Raw genomic sequence first — 19,976 nt, forward strand, 5'->3', positions numbered from 1 at the left:
TTAGAGGGAGTGGGGTTTGTGGTGACTACAGAAAAATTAGTTAAATTCATAGGATAAAATTTGAACTTTTGCAAATAAGTAAACAGCCAAAACAAACACCACTTCAGAAAAAAAAAAATACATTTTCTCCTTTTGAAAAGCAAGCAATGCTTAAGCAAAATACCTTAAAAGTGAACTAAAAAGCTTTTCTAAAATAAACAACTCTGCTTGTGATCCTAAATTGGGACCACATGTAGATGTGAAAGCTACAAATGCAGTGCACTCAGAATTTGCGTCTCTGCCTTCACTGTTTGCGTGCCTCTGAGTACACGATGATAATGTTGCCTTTGGTCCCCAAGGAGCCTGAGTTTTTTAGATCCTAGTATGAGGGAGGAAAGCAGAAGAAGAAAGGAAAGGAATGAAAACAAATGCCTTTCAAGACAAAATATCCGAATGGGTTTCACTTTGCTTATCTGCCAACAGGCTCAACCCAATTTAGATCTCTCCTACAAGGACAGGTTAGTGCTAGCCAGGGTGTCTGCCCTTGCCGTCTATGTGGGGCCGTCCCTGTGAGGGACCAGGCTCAATTCAGAGCAGAAGGATCACTCTAGCAAACTGCCTGGGCCAGCCCTCTGCCCTGAGGCAAGTCAATGAATAAGCCAATTCAGCACAGATAGAATCATTCCTTTGTTTTTCTCAATTACCAAATGCTGTGTGCTTTGGGGTCACTTGTCGTGTGAGTTTAGAGAATGTGGATATTGCAACATAAACCCTCGCCATTCTAAACAGCTTAAACTCAATTCTGTTCCTAGGGAGGAGAGCTGAGGTGATAATATCCATTTCTAAGTATAAACTATCGTGTGTTCATTTTCTCATTCCAGGAGACACATTTCTCTTCTCTGCTAGTGCTGCTGGTCTCTTCCAGCAAGCACAAACATCAGATATGTGTTTATGTGGACATATTTTGTCCCCTATTACTGGAGAGCAAGCTCCTTGAGAGAAGGGATTATGTTGCCCGGATAAGTAACTTTGTTAGGCAAAGCATGACTTTATTTAATTTTGAATTGATAAGAAGGCACTGATGTTAGTAAAAAGCTCAAATGTTCTGAGCCCTGTTGCTCAATACCTCAAACACAGGACCATGATCACCACAATGAAAAATATGTAGGATCGTTCATTTCAGCTCTGTTAATTGTGCGATTAGGAAATGTTGACTAGATAGTAAAAGCGGCTGCCATTCACGGAGTGCTTATTCCATACCAGGTACTGAGGTAAGCATTTGACATCCAGTATCTGATCTGATCCTCCCACAAGCATGTTATCCCCAGGTTAAAAGGGGAGAAATTGAGGTCCAGTGAGATTGGGAGGCTATGGGAGGTTATCCCACAGTGTGTGGCAGAATGTGGACTTGAACTCAGGGCCCTGACAACAGGAAGCTAAAAAAGCCTCTTTGTATAAACAGTGCTCTCGTTTCTGCGGGTCCTCCGGAAATGAAAATAGTTGCTTTTCGTAAATCGGTTTGAATGTTGGGACCCTCGTTTCTCACCAGGAGTCAAGGCCGAAAGGTCTTAATACATAGAGTGGATTTTGAGAAAGGATGTGTGGAAATGACTCTGTTCTTTTCTTTTATCTCACCTCAATTACTTGGGTTGCAGGAAGCAGAAACATGGGGGTCAGACATCTAAAATGTGAAGTTCCATCCTCATGTTGGCCACTTCTTTCAGGCTCCTTTCCCCATTCACAGGGGCCAGTCTGTTTGTCCCTCTCCTGCTCTTTCTCCTTGCCGCTGTCTTCTTTCCAGTGGAGACACAACGGGTGGTGGGACTGCCTGAGTGCTTACTGAGAAGGAGAAACCCAAGCGCAGATTGTACAGAAGCTGGCTGATGAGCCCTCTGGTTGTGGACAAGTGATTGCGCTTTTTGTAAATTGTGTGTTTACCTCAAGTTGTGAAAAAACAAAACAAAACAAAACTTGTGGGGCAAGTTGGACCTTAGGAAGGAGATTTCTGGGTCTGTGACTTCTCTTAGCCCCCAGTGCCTGGTGCCTGCAGCCGGTGTCGCCTCAGGGAGTCCCAGGCTGTTCTGTGGCCTCCAGAGGGAGCCACCCCGCCCCTTCCTCGCCCCACTCCACGTTGCCTTCCCTTAGCCCGGGGGGGGGGGGGCTTGCCACCCTCCACCTCTCTCCCGGTCTCCTTGGGCGCTGTTGCACTCCAGCCTTCAGCTCTGTCAGAGTCTGAGCGGGGGAAACCAAAGGAAGCCAGGCGGTGTCTGGAGTGCCCCATCCCACTGCTTCAGGCTCCCAGACCGCTGACAAAAGGAAAACTGGTCCGTCGCTTTCTGAACGATGTATCGAGACCGCAGTGTATTTTTAGCATCTGCTGTTTGTGGTAACATAAGTGAAAACTGCTGGACCCGTTCCCTTCAGCTGAATGGCTGGTATTCAGGGCAGTGTGCCCGCTCCCTGCCAGACGCTCCTCATGGAACTCCCTTTTTACGAGGTGGGCGACTGGCTCCCTGGCACCAGGCTGCCCCACCAAAATTCTCCTTTATTGCCCAGCGCCAGTGCCCCGTTGCCTGAGTCCCCAGGGCTGCAGGCAGGGTGAGGGGTACGAATGGGACGACGCTGGCTGCGGGCTTGTCAGGGTGTTCCCAAGTTGTGTGGCAGAGTCTGGAGGGCAGGGGTTGTCTGGATGTTCCAAACCTCCAGCGTGAGATGGGCGCTCAGGTGCGAAGGAACCTTGGTGGCGAGGCCGACAGGTGGCGTCCCGTTTCAGAGCCATTTTGCCAGTGCCTGGCTCTGCAGTGGTCACTGACGCTGAAGATCCCCTGAGTGACCAGGAAACTGTGAGAGACCCCAGTTACCCCAACAGGTCATTCTACTAACGGTGGCTGTGGAGCTCCAGCTCATTTTTGGAAGACGGAAACGCACTGGAAAGGGTACGAACGGACGCAGAAGGCCTTGTCGGGGCTCTCCCAGTGCCACTGCAGAGTGGACGCAGGGCTGGAATCCAGAATAGCACCAACTTGCTGAGTGGCTTTAGGCAAGAAACCTTTCCCCAGGACTCACTTTCTCACTTAGAATTATGAAGAGTGATTCTTGTCCTACTGACCTCACTAGGACGTTTTTAATAAGGATGAAAGCACTTTGCAACTGCTGAAACTGTAACATGATGGGGAAAAAAAAAAAAAAAAAGAGTGACCAAGTAGCGCAGGTCCCATTTATGTTCTTAATTTCTGACCAACCTTAACGTCCATCAAAACTGCCCCCACTAGCCCCAGCCGGAAGAGCCCCTGCATCGTGGTGGGACATCATCAGGCTCTGCAAAGGACATCACTGATACCATGAGAACTCACTTTCAAGGGAGGTGTTTACCTCTATTTCTCACAGAATTAGCATAAGAAATGGGGCAGCAGGATCCTTTCCTTGCAAAGTGTGAGCAAGTGCCTCTGTGGAGTAAAACCTTAAGTAAAAGGACTACAACTGCAGTGACAGCTCCTTTATCTGAAACCGCAGACTTTTAAGAAAGTTCTTAGCAGCCACACCGATGTCACAGATTCCATAAAGCAAGATTGCCTAGGCACACTCTCAGAGCTAATTTTCTCTCATTTTAAATATAATTCTAATAGGCCTGGCTCTCTCATTTTCTAGCCCCTTGTTACTGAAAATGTGGCTCATGGACCAGCAGTGTCTGCACTACGTGGGAGCTCGTGAGGAATGCAGAACCTCAGGCCCCACCCTTCACCTTGGATCAGAATCCACATCGGGATAAGATCCCCGTGTGCGTGTGCGCGTGCGTGCGTGTGCGCGCGTATGTGCTTGCGTGAGTGCATGTGCGTGTGTGTGTGGTGTGTGCGTGTGTGCGTGCAGGTGTAGTGTGCGTGTGTGCGTGCACGTGCGTGTGTGTGTGTGCGTGTGTGTGTGCGTGCGTGCGTGTGTTTTGGGGAGGAGGGTAAAATTAGAAGAGACTTGCAGGGCCTAGGTGCACTCTCAATTTATTGTGTATCATTATGGAAAGGATTTGGGATGACTACAATTAATAACTTGGAAGGAGTGAGGTGACAACATTAAAAACGATTGCATCTGGGACCATTTGATACAGTTTTTTTTTTTTTTTTTTTTTTTTTGACACTGTGTCTCACTTTGCCGCCCAGGCTGGAGTGCGGTGGCGTGATCTCGGCTCACTGCAACCTCTGTCCCCCGAGTTCAAGTGATTCTCCTGCCTCAGCCTCCTGAGTAGCTGGGACTACAGGCGTCTGCCTGTAATTGTATTTTTAGTAAAGACGGGGTTTCACCATCTTGGGCAGGCTGGTCTTTTTTTTTTTTTTTTTTTTTGAGACAGAGTCTCGCTCTGTGGCCCAGGCTGGAGTGCAGTGGCGTGATCTCAGCTCACTGCAAGCTCCGCCTCCCGGGTTTACGCCATTCTCCTGCCTCAGCCTCCCGAGTAGCTGGGACTACAGGCGCCCGCCACCTCGCCCGGCTAGTTTTTTGTATTTTTTTAGTAAAGACGGGGTTTCACCGTGTTCGCCAGGATGGTCTCGATCTGCTGACCTCGTGATCCGCCCGTCTCGGCCTCCCAAAGTGCTGGGATTACAGGCTTGAGCCACCGCGCCCGGCTGAACAGGCTGGTCTTGAACTCTTAACCTCGTGATCCACCCACCTCCACTTCCCAAAGTGTTGGGATTATAGGCGTGAGCCACCGCGCCCAACCCATTTAATGTAGTTTTATATCCGAATGCCCTTTTTTTTTTTTTTTTTTTTTGAGACGGAGTCTCGCTCTGTCGCCCAGGCTGGAGTGCAGTGGCCGGATCTCAGCTCACTGCAAGCTCCGCCTCCCGGGTCTACGCCATTCTCCTGCCTCAGCCTCCCGAGTAGTTGGGACTACAGGCGCCCGCCACCTCGCCCGGCTAGTTTTTTGTATTTTTTAGTAGAGACGGGGTTTCACAGTGTTAGCCAGGCTGGTCTCGATCTCCCGACCTCGTGATCCGCCCTTCTCGGCCTCCCAAAGTGCTGGGATTACAGGCTTGAGCCACCGCGCCCGGCCCCGAATGCCCTTTAATCCTCTGAGGATACACTGTTACAACACTGTATAGTCATTGATATTCCCAGTAATAGTCCCATATTATCAAGAACAGCAAGGTCATATTCCCCTGCTGTTTATTTACCTAATATTCGTAGTGGAAAATTTTCCTTTAAAATGATTAAATAAATCTTGATCTTAAACCGATGCTTCAGTGATCTGAATACTACATGAAACAGCGCGTTCTCTCTAAAGAGAGAAGAGATGTTCCTATAATCAGAAACCTCAGTTAACTCAGATTTTGGTTTTTGTGCACAACATTTTGGAGAGTCAAATGATATCAAGATAAGATGTGATACCAGAGATTTACTCTAACATTAAACAATGAAAAAAACCCTACCGGTGCAACAAGAAGGCCACGACTGTTTAGAGCCAAGTAAACCTTTGGGGGTCAGAAGGTATTTACTTTACATATTTCCATTTACTAGGTACTAACAACTGATCTTCAAAATCATGGAGACAGGAAAATGGATTTGAAACCCAAGGGAGTTTGTAAGTAACCAGAAAAGTTAGTGCCCTGTTCTGGACAAGCGATTGTTGGAGTTGTTAGACTCCAGCTGGTGGTCCCTGGGAGTGCTGCTGGGGACTCTGTTGACACCAAACGAGACCGTGAGTGACAAAGCTTCGAGTTGTGGTTGATCAGATCTCCAAGGCCAGGAGAGACCGAAACCAACCAGGTCAACTTGCCAGCTGAATTGCCAACCTCAAAGGGATACGTACAGAAGGGAGAATTGGAGGCACATAGCAGAGGGTGAGAATGCAGAGAAGAGCAGGATGCGGTCAAAAGATCGGCAGATTTTTATGGAGGGTTCCAGCACAGGCCAAGAAAGAGATTTAAGGGCTCTGACTCAAATAAGACCAACTCTCCTTCTCTCTCACTCCTTTGACAATTACATCTGAGTGCAACTTTATTGCCACGGCAATACAAAGAAAGTCTACCAATGATTTGATATCTACAGCTTGGAAATAAACAGCTGCATGGTACCAATTTTATTATATAAAGCAAAGTTTATATAAACACAACTGGACTTAAAACTCATTTGGCAAGAATTAAATATTTTCCATTTATTCTAGAGACATTTGTAGAGTGCCATGGCTGTGGTGGAAACATAAATAAAGCCTCATCACAGGACAGGATTAATTAATTGCCTGAAATAATTTCAAAGCTGTAAGTGAAAGATCCTGTCTTTATTAATGGTATTCTTTTCTCAAATCAGCAGATTTTGAAATCTCACAAGCTTTTGACTCATCTCTCTCCTGTGCACCGCTAGAAATCTTATTTAACTCATGTTGCGGCCACCCTAATTCCAATCCTTGTCATTTCACTCCTGAGTTTCAGCAACACTCTTACAGCAGAATTTAATTTCTCTCCAACCTAGCTTTGTACAGTGGTCTGGTCTCTATACCACCATCTATTGTCTATACTACCATACATTATGTTGGGAATATATCTTATTCTGTACTACTGGCTTATTGCGTTAGTCATGAGTAACCAACTAGAATGAAGAAGGAACTAGAGAACAGGAACTATGTCTTTCACATTTATATCTTCTATAGCACCTAACATAATTATTGCTACACAGTATGTTGCTACAGGAAGTCTTCCATGACCAAGATCTGGGCTAGATACTTCTCCTCTACACAACTGTGACACACTGCCATACCCCGGTTACATTGTCAGTGCATTACAACTGGCTGTATTATGTTTGTTTCTTTTTGTTTCTCTATGAACTATGAGAGCAGAGCCTACATTTATCTGGTTCATCACTGACCCTCTAGTACCTAGTCCAGGTTTTGATTATATATTACGTGCTCAATACATATTTTTAGATTGATTGAGTTATTTGTTGTTGGTTGTTAGTGCAGTAAGACGGTGAAGGAGGCTGGGATGAATAGACCAAATGGCATCCATAGCATCATATTATTTTGTTTGACTTGGCTTCAGGTACGATAGATCAACATGACCTAAATATTATAGTGAACCAGATAACTGGCATTTGGCTGTATTTGCAACTGTATAATGTTAAAATTATTTTATTTGCTATACCTGTTTAATTGTCTATAAAGTTCTAGCTCCTGGAGCGCAAAGGACAGCATTTTTTACTTCTGCATATCTCTCTCAGTTCCTACGTCAGTGAGTGTTTCTTGATTTGACATCATTAAATGCAGTTTAAAAGGAGTCTGTGTTCTAATCCATCTGCCTAGTGCTAAACATCTGTTGCTTCCTAACAAGTGCTGCATTCATTTTAATGGCACTGGTGCACAGAGGTAAACAGAGCCTTGGCAGGCCTTCCATAAGGGAAACTGTTTGCTTCCTTCATTAATTACTAATGGAGCATTAAGACACGCATTCCGCCTTGAGCCAAGTTGGATAATTCCTGGCACTTAATGCTAGAGTGCTTTCAAAAGTTGAGACATGTATTGACACACCAGACAGCCTGCCCTCTAGCAAGCACAGTGGTGGCTGTAGTGCCAACATTATATAAAGCTTCAAGTCTATCAATACCAAGTGTACTGATATGTCTAACCTTTGCAGCTATTGGGTTAATGTGGAATAATATGTATCCCTGCACTAGCTCCGAAGGTAGCTATCACAGATGAACTGGATGAATCATCAGAAAGATACAGAAAGGTTAAAACTAAAAGGATAATCAAAGATTTACCAATTAAACACAAATAGAGTGAGAGTGGCAAACTAATAGAACTATAAATCAATGTATGATTTATCAGTTTATATTTAGCAACCAATTACCAACACAATTAAAGTGAAACATTTATATCCTTGGATATGCTAACTAGTATAGCATCAAAATGATAAAAACAGTAAGAAATAAGAGAATGACAGTCACTTATTGTTAGTAGTAGAGTTTAACGTATAACCATCAGATTATGATAGACTAGAGATGAAATGTGAATATGGATATAAAAAGAATATAATTAAAGTGTTGATAAATTGGCTATATTTAGATGTGTACGGGTTATATAAAATACCTTATATTACATATTCACATGGAAAGTTTCCAAAAATAATATGGTAGTTTACAAAAGAAATCCTTTTTTTTTTTTTTTTTTTGAGACAGAGTCTTGCTCTGTCTCCCAGGCTGGAGTGCAGTGGCCCGATCTCAGCTCACTACAACCTCCGCCTCCCAGGTTCAAGTGATTCTCCTGCCTCAGCCTCCCAAGTAGCTGGGACTACAAGCGTCCGCCACCACTCCCGGCTAATTTTTGTATTTTTTTTTTTTTTTTTACTAGAGACGGGGTTTCACCATATTGGCCAGGCTGGTCTCAGACTCCTGACCTTGTTATCTGCCCGCCTCGGCCTCCCAAAGTGCTGGGATTACAGGCGTGAGCCACGGCACCCGACCACCTATTTTTTTTAAAAAAGTGCAGATTTTTTTTTTTTTTTGAGACGGAGTCTCGCTCTGTCGCCCAGGCTGGAGTGCAGTGGCCGGATCTCAGCTCACTGCAAGCTCCGCCTCCCGGGTTCACGCCATTCTCCGGCCTCAGCCTCCTGAGTAGCTGGGACTACAGGTGCCCGCCACCTCGCCCGGCTTTTTTGAGTACAGATGGGGTTTCACCGTGTTAGCCAAGATGGTCTCGATCTCCTGACCTCGTGATCCGCCCGTCTCGGCCTCCCAAAGTGCTGGGATTACAGGCTTGAGCCACCGTGCCCGGCCAAAAGTGCAGAAATTTTACAGTTTCTCTCATTACAGAACAGTGACCTAGATCTGGGCTAGATACTTGTCATCATTCTCGTCACAAAGCAATGAAATATAATATAAATGTAAACAAAACAAACAACCAACCACTTGATTTTGCTTGAATTTGGGGGCTAGAGGAATCAGCAGAGGTAAGATTGTCCTTTTAAGGTTAAACTTTAATCAAGACAGCACACAAAGACAGAGTGATGCAATGGCACTTCAAGGAGACAATATGATCCCCGGGGCACTGAGATCTAGTCATGATTCTACTGAATATATTAACATTTCCAAGGGAGGAAAAAGGTGTGAATCCAACGAAGAGCTGGTTTAGCCAAAACAACAAAGGCAAGTGCTCACGTTCATCCAGGGACAAGGGAGCCTCATTCAACTGGACTTAACTAATCCAGCCTGTGGCAGGATCCTCCTTCGGGAGAAGATGGAAGCATGGTGTTATTTTTGCCTGATTTTGCTCAAATTCCATGCCCACCGAGGCACCTTTTGATTGTAAACCAGCCTCTCCTGTATAGGTCTGCGTACACCATGATTGTGCATTAAGGGAATTCTGAGTGTGAGGCTCCTGTGTCCCCATGGAGTCGGTAAGTATGAAATCCTGCCAAGAAATGATCTGCTGTGGTGCTGGACAAGGAAGCTTCATGAGCCTTATAGATTGTTAAGGCTACAAGAAAAGGAAGTCCAGAAATTCACATGCATTCATATGGTAACTTGGTAACTTGGTAAAACAAGTTATGGAGTATAAGTTGTTCTTAATTCACTGCTGTGTTTTGGTTCTCAGAGTAGGTTTTGGTATGTATGAGACACTTAAGTATTTGTTAAAGACGTGAAACAAGTAGGAAAGGACAGAATTATTTAGCAAATGCTGGTGGGATAATTGGTTAACTGTTTTACATACACTAAAATAAATAACATGGATTAAAGAGTTAACTCACAAATGGAAAAATTGAAAGAATTATCCAAATGTCAGTAGTACTTCTGAAGGGGCAATGATTTTGTGCATTTAGAAGGATAAGAAGAAATCAAAAAGGAGAATAAAAATGAGAAATCTGACTACATAAATATTAAAAACGTATGTTAGCAAAATACTATAATAGTAACCAGAATTCAAAGTCAGACAACATGGGAAAATATTTGCAGAAAAGGCGACAGCCAGAGGCCTTGTATCTTATTATGTAAAATGTTCATACAAATTGATAAGAAAAACATTGAAATTCCAAGAGCATAAACAAACAGCTCACATAAAAGAAATTAAAATTAGTAAACATATGGGAAGATATTTGACCAAGCTGGTAATCAAAGACATTCAAAATAACACAGTAATTTTAAAACATTTGAATTAGCAAAGAAAATATAAAAATTGATTTTCATAAAACCCAATGCTGGTGAGAATGTTGCAAAAGTTGTATTTCATAGTTTGCTGGTGATGGCTTATAAATTGATACCTCCTTTGTGGAAAACAGTTTGGCAATACAGTATCAAAAGTCGTTAAGATGTTTTATAGCCTTTGACCCAGTAATTTGACTTCTGGGAATCTATCCTGAGGAAAATTAATCCAAAATATGGAAAACATTAAATGTCTAAAATGAATTGGGAAACACTAATTGTCTCACAATAGGGGAGTGGTTAATATGCTGTAGTAGAGCCATTGGACTAAAAACTACATAGCCATTTATAATTACAGGAATAGAGACCATGCAGCCAAATGGAAAGACGCTTGTGCTTCAATATTAAATAAAAATGAGTATATCCTTTGTATAAAAAGATACATAGCAATAATTGGAGTAAGTACACCAAATTTTAAGTGGCTGAGCTGAAATAGCAGGATAACAGTGACTTTATCTTTTTTCATAATGTGCTTTCAGCCTGTATATCTGCTTTTGCCTTCCTTTCTCGCCCCAAGTCCTGCCCAAGCTCCGTGCCCAGCTTCCAGAGCCCTGCCTGTGTTGGTGCCACTCAATTTCCAGCTTTTCCAAGAAGCCCTCCCATCCCGTCAGCCAAATGGAACTCTCCCTTTCCCACGCTCTCACTCTCTTTTTTTTTGAAACAGAGTTTTGCTGTCTCTCAGGCTGGAGTGCAGTGGCATGATCTTGGCTCACTGCAACCTCCACTTCTCGGGTTCGAGTGATTCTCCTGCCTCAGCCTCTTGAGTAGCTGGGATTACAGGCACCTGCCACCATGCCCTGCCAGTTTTGTAATTTTTTTTTTTTAGTAGAGACGGGCTTTCATTATGTTGGCCAGGCTGGTCGTGCACTCCCGACCTCAGGTGATTCGCCTGCCTCGGCTTCCCAAAGTGCTGCAGTTACAGGCGTGAGCCACCATGCCTGGCCCCTCTCCCATGCTCTCGTGATGCTGTATTCACATTTATTTTACAGGACAGTATACAATTTGCCTTGTATGGAAATCATATGTGTACAGTATGCGTCTGTTTCTGCAACTGCATTTCTAAACCCCTAGAGGGCAAGAACCATTTCATTTATTTTTCTCTCCCCGCAGCAGAAGGCACAGGGCTTCTCCTGTTTGATATGCCTGAAGAAATATTAGTTGAAATTAATTTAATTGCACTGCAACGAACTACTTCTGATTCCTTTGCAGGTGGAGCTCATGAGGGACTTCAGCATTTGGGTCCTTTTGGCAACATCCCCAACATCGTGGCAGAGTTGACTGGAGACAACATTCCCAAGGACTTCAGTGAGGATCAGGGGTACCCAGACCCTCCAAATCCCTGTCCTGTTGGAAAAACAGGTAACAGACATGCCCTTGGGTTTCCACGGAAAGTTGGGGCTTTGGAAGGAAATGAGAAATTCTAACATCAGCTACAAATATTCCCAGAAATTGTTATTTCTATTCTGATGGGCCCATGCATATTTGTAAGTAGATGGGAAGGGGAAATTTATTCTAGAATTTTTGTGTGAGCTCTGTGTTCAGACACACCCACATAGGATCTTCCCCTGCTAAGGCTTTACTTTCTTTCTGTGTCTCTCCTTCTTTGGGAATTGATGCACTTTTCTGCACTTGCTACTCTTTTCATGAAAAGGGGGAACATTTTTTTTTCCTTTTCCATGATACAACTTCTGCTGATTTTTAATGTCTTTGGAACTAGTTATTTTGTGGATTATCCATGCCTGTTTGTTTTCCTCACTCTTCATGACAGTCAACATTCTAACAGTGTCATGTGTCAACACTGAGTTAGCATCTATCCTAAAATCCTGTTTATTTGGGGGCCAGGAGGTGGCATGAGAGAGAAGAGGTTCAGGAAGAAGTTGGTTAAGGAAAAAGGTTGAAATTCTCCACATTGTTCACGCATCCCACCCACTTTGCTACCCGCTAATGCCAAAGAGAATGGTGAGTGGGCTTCACTTACATCGGGCTTTGAACAGCTGACCTTGGTGGTTAAGAGTAGTGGCTCTAGACTGTGACTACCTAAATTCAAACTCCAGGTCAACCTGTGTGACCTTAAGTTAATTAATCACTTTCTACCTCAATTTCCTTATTTGCAAAATGGAGGTCATTGTGGCAATTAAATAAAATTATCCATGTAAAGCATTTTAGCACAGCACCTAGCACAGAGTAAGGACTCTTTAAATGTCATCCTGATTATAATTAGCTTTGCTGCCGCTAGTAAATAATGCACCTCTTATCTTGGGCTTGTGTTAGCTTCTAGCACCAGAGTATTCTTTTCCTGCAAGCCTAATAATAATAATGGTTGGTATTTATCAGATTGGTGCAAAAATAATTGCAGTTTCTGCCATTGCTTTCAGTGGGAAAAACCGCAATGACTTTTGCACCAATCTAATATTATTTCTACTTTATATTAGGAAAACAGAAGCTTAGAGAGTAACTTGCGGAAGGTTATCCAGGTAACAAGTAGCTGAACCAAGACTCAAACCCAAGTCTACCTGATTAAGAACTGTGTACTCAACCACCAGGACATACTGCCTTGCTCTGAAAATTGTGATAACATTAACTACTTAACTCTTTTTCTTTTTCTTCTTCTTCTTCTTTTTTTTTTTTTTTTTTTTTTGGAGATAGGGTCTTACTTTGTTGCCCAGGTGGGGGTGCAGTGGCACAATTATAGCAATTCTCTGCCTCAGCCTCCCGAGTAGCTGCAACAACAGGTGTGCACCACCATGCCCAGCTAATTTTTAAATTTTTTGTAGAGGTAGAGGTGGGGTCTCATGTTGCCCAGGCTAAGCTCAATCTCCAGAGCTCAGACGATCCTCCCACCTTGGCCCTCCGAGGTCCTGGGATTATGGGTGTGAGCTACCACACCCAGACTTTGTTTTCTTATGATGCCCATAACTGGTCTGACCTCGCCTTTTCTTAAACACAATGCAGGCTCTCTCTTAAAGAGACTGTCTTAAAAAAAGATGCTCCTCCTTTCGTTTCGGGTGAGGGCTCTGTATTCCATGGGGCACAAAGCTTGCATCTTGAGGCAGAACAACCAAAGTAGTTGGATGTGACCAAGCCAATGTGTGGCTGCTGGGCCAGGAAGGCAGGAAAACCTGAATCACTGCCTGGCTCTAATCATTTCAGCCACCTTTTACTTGCTTGTAGGGTTTTGGATGGATAGGAAGAAAGACTAGATCAGAGTTTAGAAAGCGACAGTCTCCACTGTGAAATCCATTGGATGTGGTGTAGTGCAGTGGTTCTTAAATCCCAGGACCACCACCACCAGCAGCAGCACCTGGAAACTTGCTAAAAATGCAACTTCTCAGGCCCTACTCTGATTCAGCCTATTGAATCAGAAAATTCTGGGGGTGGGACCCAGGAATTTGTTGTATGTAACCAGTCCTCCTCATGGCTCTAGTGCACACTGAAGTTGGAGAATATTATAGGAGAATGGAAAGAGGTCCAGAGTTTGAACCAAGAGATCTGAGCTCTAGTGTTGACTGTAGTATGCCACTTTCACTTTGTTGAGCCTTAATCTCTTCACCTATGGAGGGAAGACATAGACAGTGCCTTCAAAAAGCATACAGTGTAGTTCTAGCTTGTCTGAAAACAAAAACAATAAAAACACAAAACCGTACAGACCTATGGAATCAAGCTCTAGTCTGTGCACTTAGGAGCTCTGAGAGGAGAGCAAGCTGGCCCGTTAGAATTGGACAAAATCCCAAATCCAGACACTTTCTTGTCACAGGTTGTCTGCCATTTCCTTTGCTATCCTTCCATGAAACTAACATATTCCCTCACTCTTTGTTCTGCACAATCTGCATTCCAAGAATGAAATTGCTTGCTAAATTTAGCCATTATTTGTGAGGAATTGCTTGAATCATGACACAGCAGAGCACAGTTGAGCAATCCAAGAATAAAACCTTGACTTCTTTTATGCCATGCTCCCCTCTGAATCGTGGCCCACTCACCCCGGATAGAGCAGCAGAGCTCAAAGAGTCCATCTCAGCTTCAGAGATAGGATGTGAATTTAAGGCACATTTTCAGGCCCGGAGATACCTTCGGTTCGGTTCCCAGAGCAGGCTTTATCTGCATCTCAGTGGGGGCCCACTCAGAGGTACACCAGAAACAATTATGAAAGGTTATGAAGGTGCCATATGCAGATTGCCTGAACTCTCTTGAATTGGTATATTTTCCTACATGTTAATTGCTATATATTGTATAAGTTAGATAAATAGCTCATGGAAAAGTGGAGAGTGGTGATAGGGGTTTGTTCAGAATGCTGATGACTTCCACACTAGCTGCACGCTGCTAAGAGCTGAGAGACTATGTGCTGAAAGCTGCTGAGAGCAGCTTAAGAACAGTGTCAAGAGCTAGACATCCTGGCTAATTGTAAATACCCCCTTTCAGCACTGCCTTGATGTCTCATTATGTCTTTAAAATGAGACCCTCCTTCCTCCTCCTAACCCTGCACACAATTCACAATCCCTCCTCTGTCCCCGTTTTTATTGCTGTTGTCTAAAATATATTAGACATGGGGAAAATGACTCATTTTTAGAGCATCATGCCTAATAATGATAGAATTTACATAAAAGCAGCATCTGGAGGGTAATCTGGGGCAATCTACGGCCAGGTGAAATCTGGGGACCTCAGGTCCTGGTCCGCACCAGCTCCCGGCGCGCCTCATCACCATGCCTTGGAAAATTGAGGAAATCAAAGACTTTCTGCTCACAGCCCGATGAAAGGATGCCACATCTGTCAAGATCAAGAAAAATAAGGACAATGTGAAGTTTAAAGTTCAATGCAGCAGATACCTTTACACCCTGGTCGTCACTGACAAAGAGAAGGCAGAGAAACTGAGGCAGTCCCTGCCCCCTGGTTTGGCAGTGAAGGAACTGAAATGAGCCAGACACACTGATGTGAACTGTATTAAAATACTAAAAAATCCCTCCCCCCCAAAAAAAAAGCAGCATCTGAGAGACATAGGCTTCTTTCTTTGGTCTGAATGGAAAACTTGCTTGATTTCAAAGGGCAGTCATAGTATAAACTGTCAGTTAAAAGGAGATGATGGGAAGGGAACTAAAGCATATTGCAAGCCTGTTACATGCCGGGTGCTCTAAATGTAATCATCTCTATTCCTCACAGCAATCCTGTAGGTAAGTATTTGATTATTTGCATCTCACAAATCCATGAATGAACTTGGAGAGACCAAGTTAACTTTCCAAAGGAACTAAGCCTATCTGTATGTTAGGAGCTGGGATTTGATCCGTGAGCTCTGTTCTTGTCTGACTGCAAAGCTGAAGTTAGTATCACAATAAAACACAACAGCGAGGGATGAAGTGCTGTGTGGAGGTTGTGGAGATTTGGCTTTCTCCAGGAAGCCAAAGTACTTTCTAAACCACTTGCTCAAGAGAAAACAGAGTGGGTCATGTGCAATAGAAGTATGTTACTTAAGGAAACACTTGCTGTCGTAACAGACAAAAAAATTGTATGGCTCAATGCAATAGAAGTTTATTTTTCACCCGGGTGAAGCCCTGCCAGAGGTGAGTGAGGCTGTGGTGCGGTGGATGGTTCAGCACCCCAGACTGCCATGTTTACACTTGACACCCACAGTTGCCCTGGCAACATGTAACAGGCTGACCAGGAGATGGGGATGGGGGATGAGGAGAAGTGGAGCATGGTTTGAGAGGTTTTTATGCTTTTCGGTGATGTATTTCACTTCCAGGCCTGGGAATGGAATACATCACTTGTGCCCACATTCTGCTGGCCTCCACTCAGGCAAATGACTCCACGTGATTGCAAAGCAAGGCTGGGAGATTCGTCTAGCTGGGTGCCGAGGAGGAAAGGGAAGTGGGTTTGGTGAACAGCCAGTGAGTCTCTGCACAGGAGTAGGAGTTTGAGATGAGCAGTCCTATCCAACTGGATCCTAGAGGGAAGGTGGCTTCTGGTGTTCTAAGTTACTACTGTTGTGAACAGATTCTGACCTGTGGATGCTAGTTGTTTTGGTGAATTAACTCTTAGAGTAAATGATAAACTCTTAGAGTAATGTCTTGGCTGTTCCTCAAAAACCTTTGGCTGTTTGCAGTAGATGATGGATGTCTAGAAAACACCCCCGACACCGCAGAGTTCAGTCGAGAGTTCCAGTTGCATCAGCATCTGTTTGATCCGGAACATGACTATCCAGGCTTGGGCAAGTGGGTAAGTCCTATCTCAATTGTTAGTAGATTTTGCACTTCAGTACTCTGAAGGTGCTGATGGCAGGGATAAGCAACATGGGCAGAAGGAGAGAAGAAAAATTACTTAGAAGCGAATTTTTCAGAAATCTCTGGTTGACAGACCTTCAAGTCATTACTATTCAAAACCACACTTACACGTCCAGGCAGCAGTATACCAAATCCATCTAAAGAGACACAACCTAACATTGACGGTAGTCTCCAGAGGCTTCTACTCTGGTCTACTTCACAGCCTGTGTCATACACATCCTAAATATCACCAGTGTTTCATGCATCTCTATAGGGTTTTATCAAAGGATATGATTTTTTTTTAAAGTGACACAGAAAATTTGCAAATTTGGTCTCTAAACTAAGGGAGATGGTCTCTGCGGAATCAAGGGAATCAAGATGCCAGAGCTTAGAAACAGACATATATGGGCCGGGCGCGGTGGCTCAAGCCTGTAATCCCAGCACTTTGGGAGGCCGAGACGGGCGGATCACGAGGTCAGGAGATCAAGACCATCCTGGCTAACACGGTGAAACCCCGTCTCTACTAAAAATACAAAAACTAGCCGGGCGAGGTGGCGGGCGCCTGTAGTCCCAGCTACTCGGGAGGCTGAGGCAGGAGAATGGCGTAAACCCGGGAGGCGGAGCTTGCAGTGAGCTGAGATCTGGCCACTGCACTCCAGCCTGGGCGACAGAGCGAGACTCCGCCTCAAAAAAAAAAAAAAAAAGAAACAGACATATATAATTCTGCTTTATAGAAAGAGAAAAAAAAATTCCAAGATGTGTAGCAGTGAGATTGCTGTTGGTCCTAGGTAAGTGCGTGTAGCTGTCAGTTAAGGGAGTTGTTTATAAGCACTTGGAAAGAGAAATCATGACCATTTGGCATTGGCGTGCTAAAAGCAAATCTTGCCGATCCAATGATATTCTTCCGTTTGCCAGCATTATTCATTTATTTGCCAGCTTGATGAGGGAAATGAAGTGGGCATGGTGCATTTGGACTTTTGCAAAGCAGTTGGCAAGATCCTTTTATGTTCCCCTATGGAAAGAGGTGAAGAGAGACAGCCTAGGCAACAGAATATCACCAAAATGGGGCTTGTTAAAGAGTCCGTGCACATAGGGAGGGAGATTTCACATGGTATTCTGTGTGTCTTAGCACTACCCAACTTCGCATTTTTATCAATGTTTGTAATAAATAGATAGAACATGTACTTGTCAGATTCCCAGAGGATGACATGAAGTTGGAAGAGATGCCATCAGATGACAGAGTTGGGATTCAAGAAGATCCCAGCAGACTAGAGCAATGAGCCAAACGAGATCAGAACTGAGTGGGGATATGTCTGTGTTTCTGTGGTTGGGCTTATGTAAGCAGATGCTGAAGCCATGGGAGAAAAGTGGGGAAATACCTAGGAGTGTTCATTCACATGTAACAGCAGGTGGCCAATACGTCTGTGGAATGAATGAGTGAGTGAATGAGCAAGTATCCAAACTCCCTCAGCCCTTCTAAAGTCCTCATCTCTTCTCAGCTCATTATTGGCAGATGGCCTTGCTTACTACTTCACTGGGAATACTGAAATTTCAAAACTAAACTCCCTCCCTTCCTTCTACATTGTTTTAGAGAAATCTTCATTAATGACCACATTTATTTTTTTCAGTATCTTGCTTTAACATGCATTGTCAGTTCCCTCTGTCTTCAACATGCACACATTTCCTGTCTTAAAACAACAAAACAACAACGTTCCTGAGTTAATTTTGCTTCTTCTAATTTGCATTATTCCATTTCCTTCTTTTTCATAAACAGTTCTGTTTGGAAGAATTGGTTTGCAGAGCCACTTTCCAGCCTCCTAGTAGAGCTTAAACATGTTGAATGAAATAGAAAAACAACTTTAGATTCTTGAATAGGAGACTGAAATAATAAAAGCCTTCTATAAAAGAAGTTATTTTGGTGGCATATTAAAGGATGAAGTAAAAGGAGAAGAGACTGATCCCAGACAGGAAGAAAATAGGGGAGTCATTTCAGTTATGATGACTGTGAACACAGTGAAGAAGGGTGAGAATCCAAGACAAAAATTTAAAGGGGGAAAAACTATCTAGAATTGGTATATGGGATAAATACAGCATGAAGAGGAAAGAAGAGATATGTCAGGTTTGTATGAAATGGATAATATGAACTTTTCCTTTGAGTGCATTTTAGAAAGAAAGAGAGGAATAGAGGGAGGAAGGACGTAAAAAAGAGAAGAGAGAGTGAGGGAAAGAGTAGATTACTGAGGAGTACTGGGAAGGGATCCACAAGAGGTGATCAAAGCATTACCAAACAGAAGAAAAAGCCAGCTTCAGTAAGGCACAAAGAGAACATATTGAGCCCGCTGTTTTCCAGGCACTGTGCTAGATGCTCAGTATACAGGAGTCATCAGGACATGGTACTGGTCTTCAGAGAGCTTATAGTCCTGTGGTTGAGATGAATTGCACGAAAATGAAATGAATCCAACTTAGCACCACTCAGCTTCATGTTTTGTCTGTATTCTGAGGGCCAGGGGCAATTATTAGGGAAGATGGAAGACAAGGGTAGAGGAAGATCCAGAACTGAGGACTGGTGTGACTGACTGGGATAGTAGCCATGAAGGAAGTCAAAGGTACTAAGGAGGGCAGCACGGAAGTTTCAGGTGGGAAGGTCTTCAGCTTCACTGGTAGGCTAGAAATGAGACAAAGAAAGGAGGGAGACTGAGTCAAGGTGTGAATGAAGGCAAGGAGCCCAGTTGGTGGCATGATGAGGTGGGAGGGATGAAAACATCTCTTTTCAGCTTTCCTCCTCTCTTCTTGAAAATCTTCACCGATTTCTCTCACCAAATTCCACTCACTTCCAGTGCCCCAGCATGAGGCCAACCACTGTCCTTCATTCTCTGTGCTTCCTTCTCAAAACACTGACTTGAGTTTCTCTCAGTCTTTCCTATTCTTTGTCCGCATTAGAGCTAAAGACTAGAATCTAGGACCAAATGTAAAAGGAAAATATTAGAGATCAATGACCAGGAACAATATTTAGATACCTTTTATCATCTTCAATTATATGTTTACTTAAACTTAGGTTTCCTTGTTTATTTTCCCATTACCACCTACCAGTAAAACATTATTTCCTTGGTTTTCACACGGAAGTGTGAACTGAGTATGTCTTGCTTTTCTAAACTGGGAACCACAAACCTTCCTCAGTGCTTAGATGGAATGACAGTCTCAAGCTTGTCTTCAGCCCAACCATCCTTTAAGTTAACAGCGTCACCATCTTTCATGATAGAACAGCACAAAGACCCTGCTTCCTTATCTGCTAATAATGCTTCCTTGTTTTTGACACTAGCTGGAGCTGAGCTGCATCTTTAACGATGATTCACATATTACACATTTCAGTGTCTACCTTGTTTCCTGCATTTCTCTCTCTTTGTTAGTGCATCAAGACACATTTGTTAACGGCACATCATATGCCTTGCTGGCCCTGTGTTAGGTAATGGGAATGCAAAGATGACTCATAATAGTAATTGTATTACATAACACATAATACTATAATACATAGTAAATAGTAATGTTTATTGAGCACACACTATATGCCAGACA

At 43.6% G+C, this 19,976-nt stretch overlaps 1 protein-coding gene and 1 pseudogene across 3 annotated transcripts in view; both read left to right on the forward strand.

Annotated features, from left to right (window-relative positions):
- SCG5 (secretogranin V) overlaps window positions 1-19,976 on the forward strand; it is a 51,352-nt gene that overhangs the window by 22,755 nt on the left and 8,621 nt on the right. For 2 of the 3 annotated variants that reach the window (XM_025390688.1, XM_025390687.1), the window contains exons 3-4: window positions 11,365-11,514; window positions 16,247-16,359. In XM_025390688.1, the coding sequence (XP_025246473.1) occupies window positions 11,365-11,514; window positions 16,247-16,359 (263 nt within the window). The remainder of the gene's footprint in view (window positions 1-11,364; window positions 11,515-16,246; window positions 16,360-19,976) is intronic. The other variant, XM_025390689.1, reaches the window with a different exon arrangement.
- LOC112627943 lies at window positions 14,853-15,115 on the forward strand (annotated as a pseudogene).

This window comes from Theropithecus gelada, chromosome 7a (assembly GCF_003255815.1).
Source record: "Theropithecus gelada isolate Dixy chromosome 7a, Tgel_1.0, whole genome shotgun sequence".
Taxonomy (NCBI): domain Eukaryota; kingdom Metazoa; phylum Chordata; class Mammalia; order Primates; family Cercopithecidae; genus Theropithecus; species Theropithecus gelada.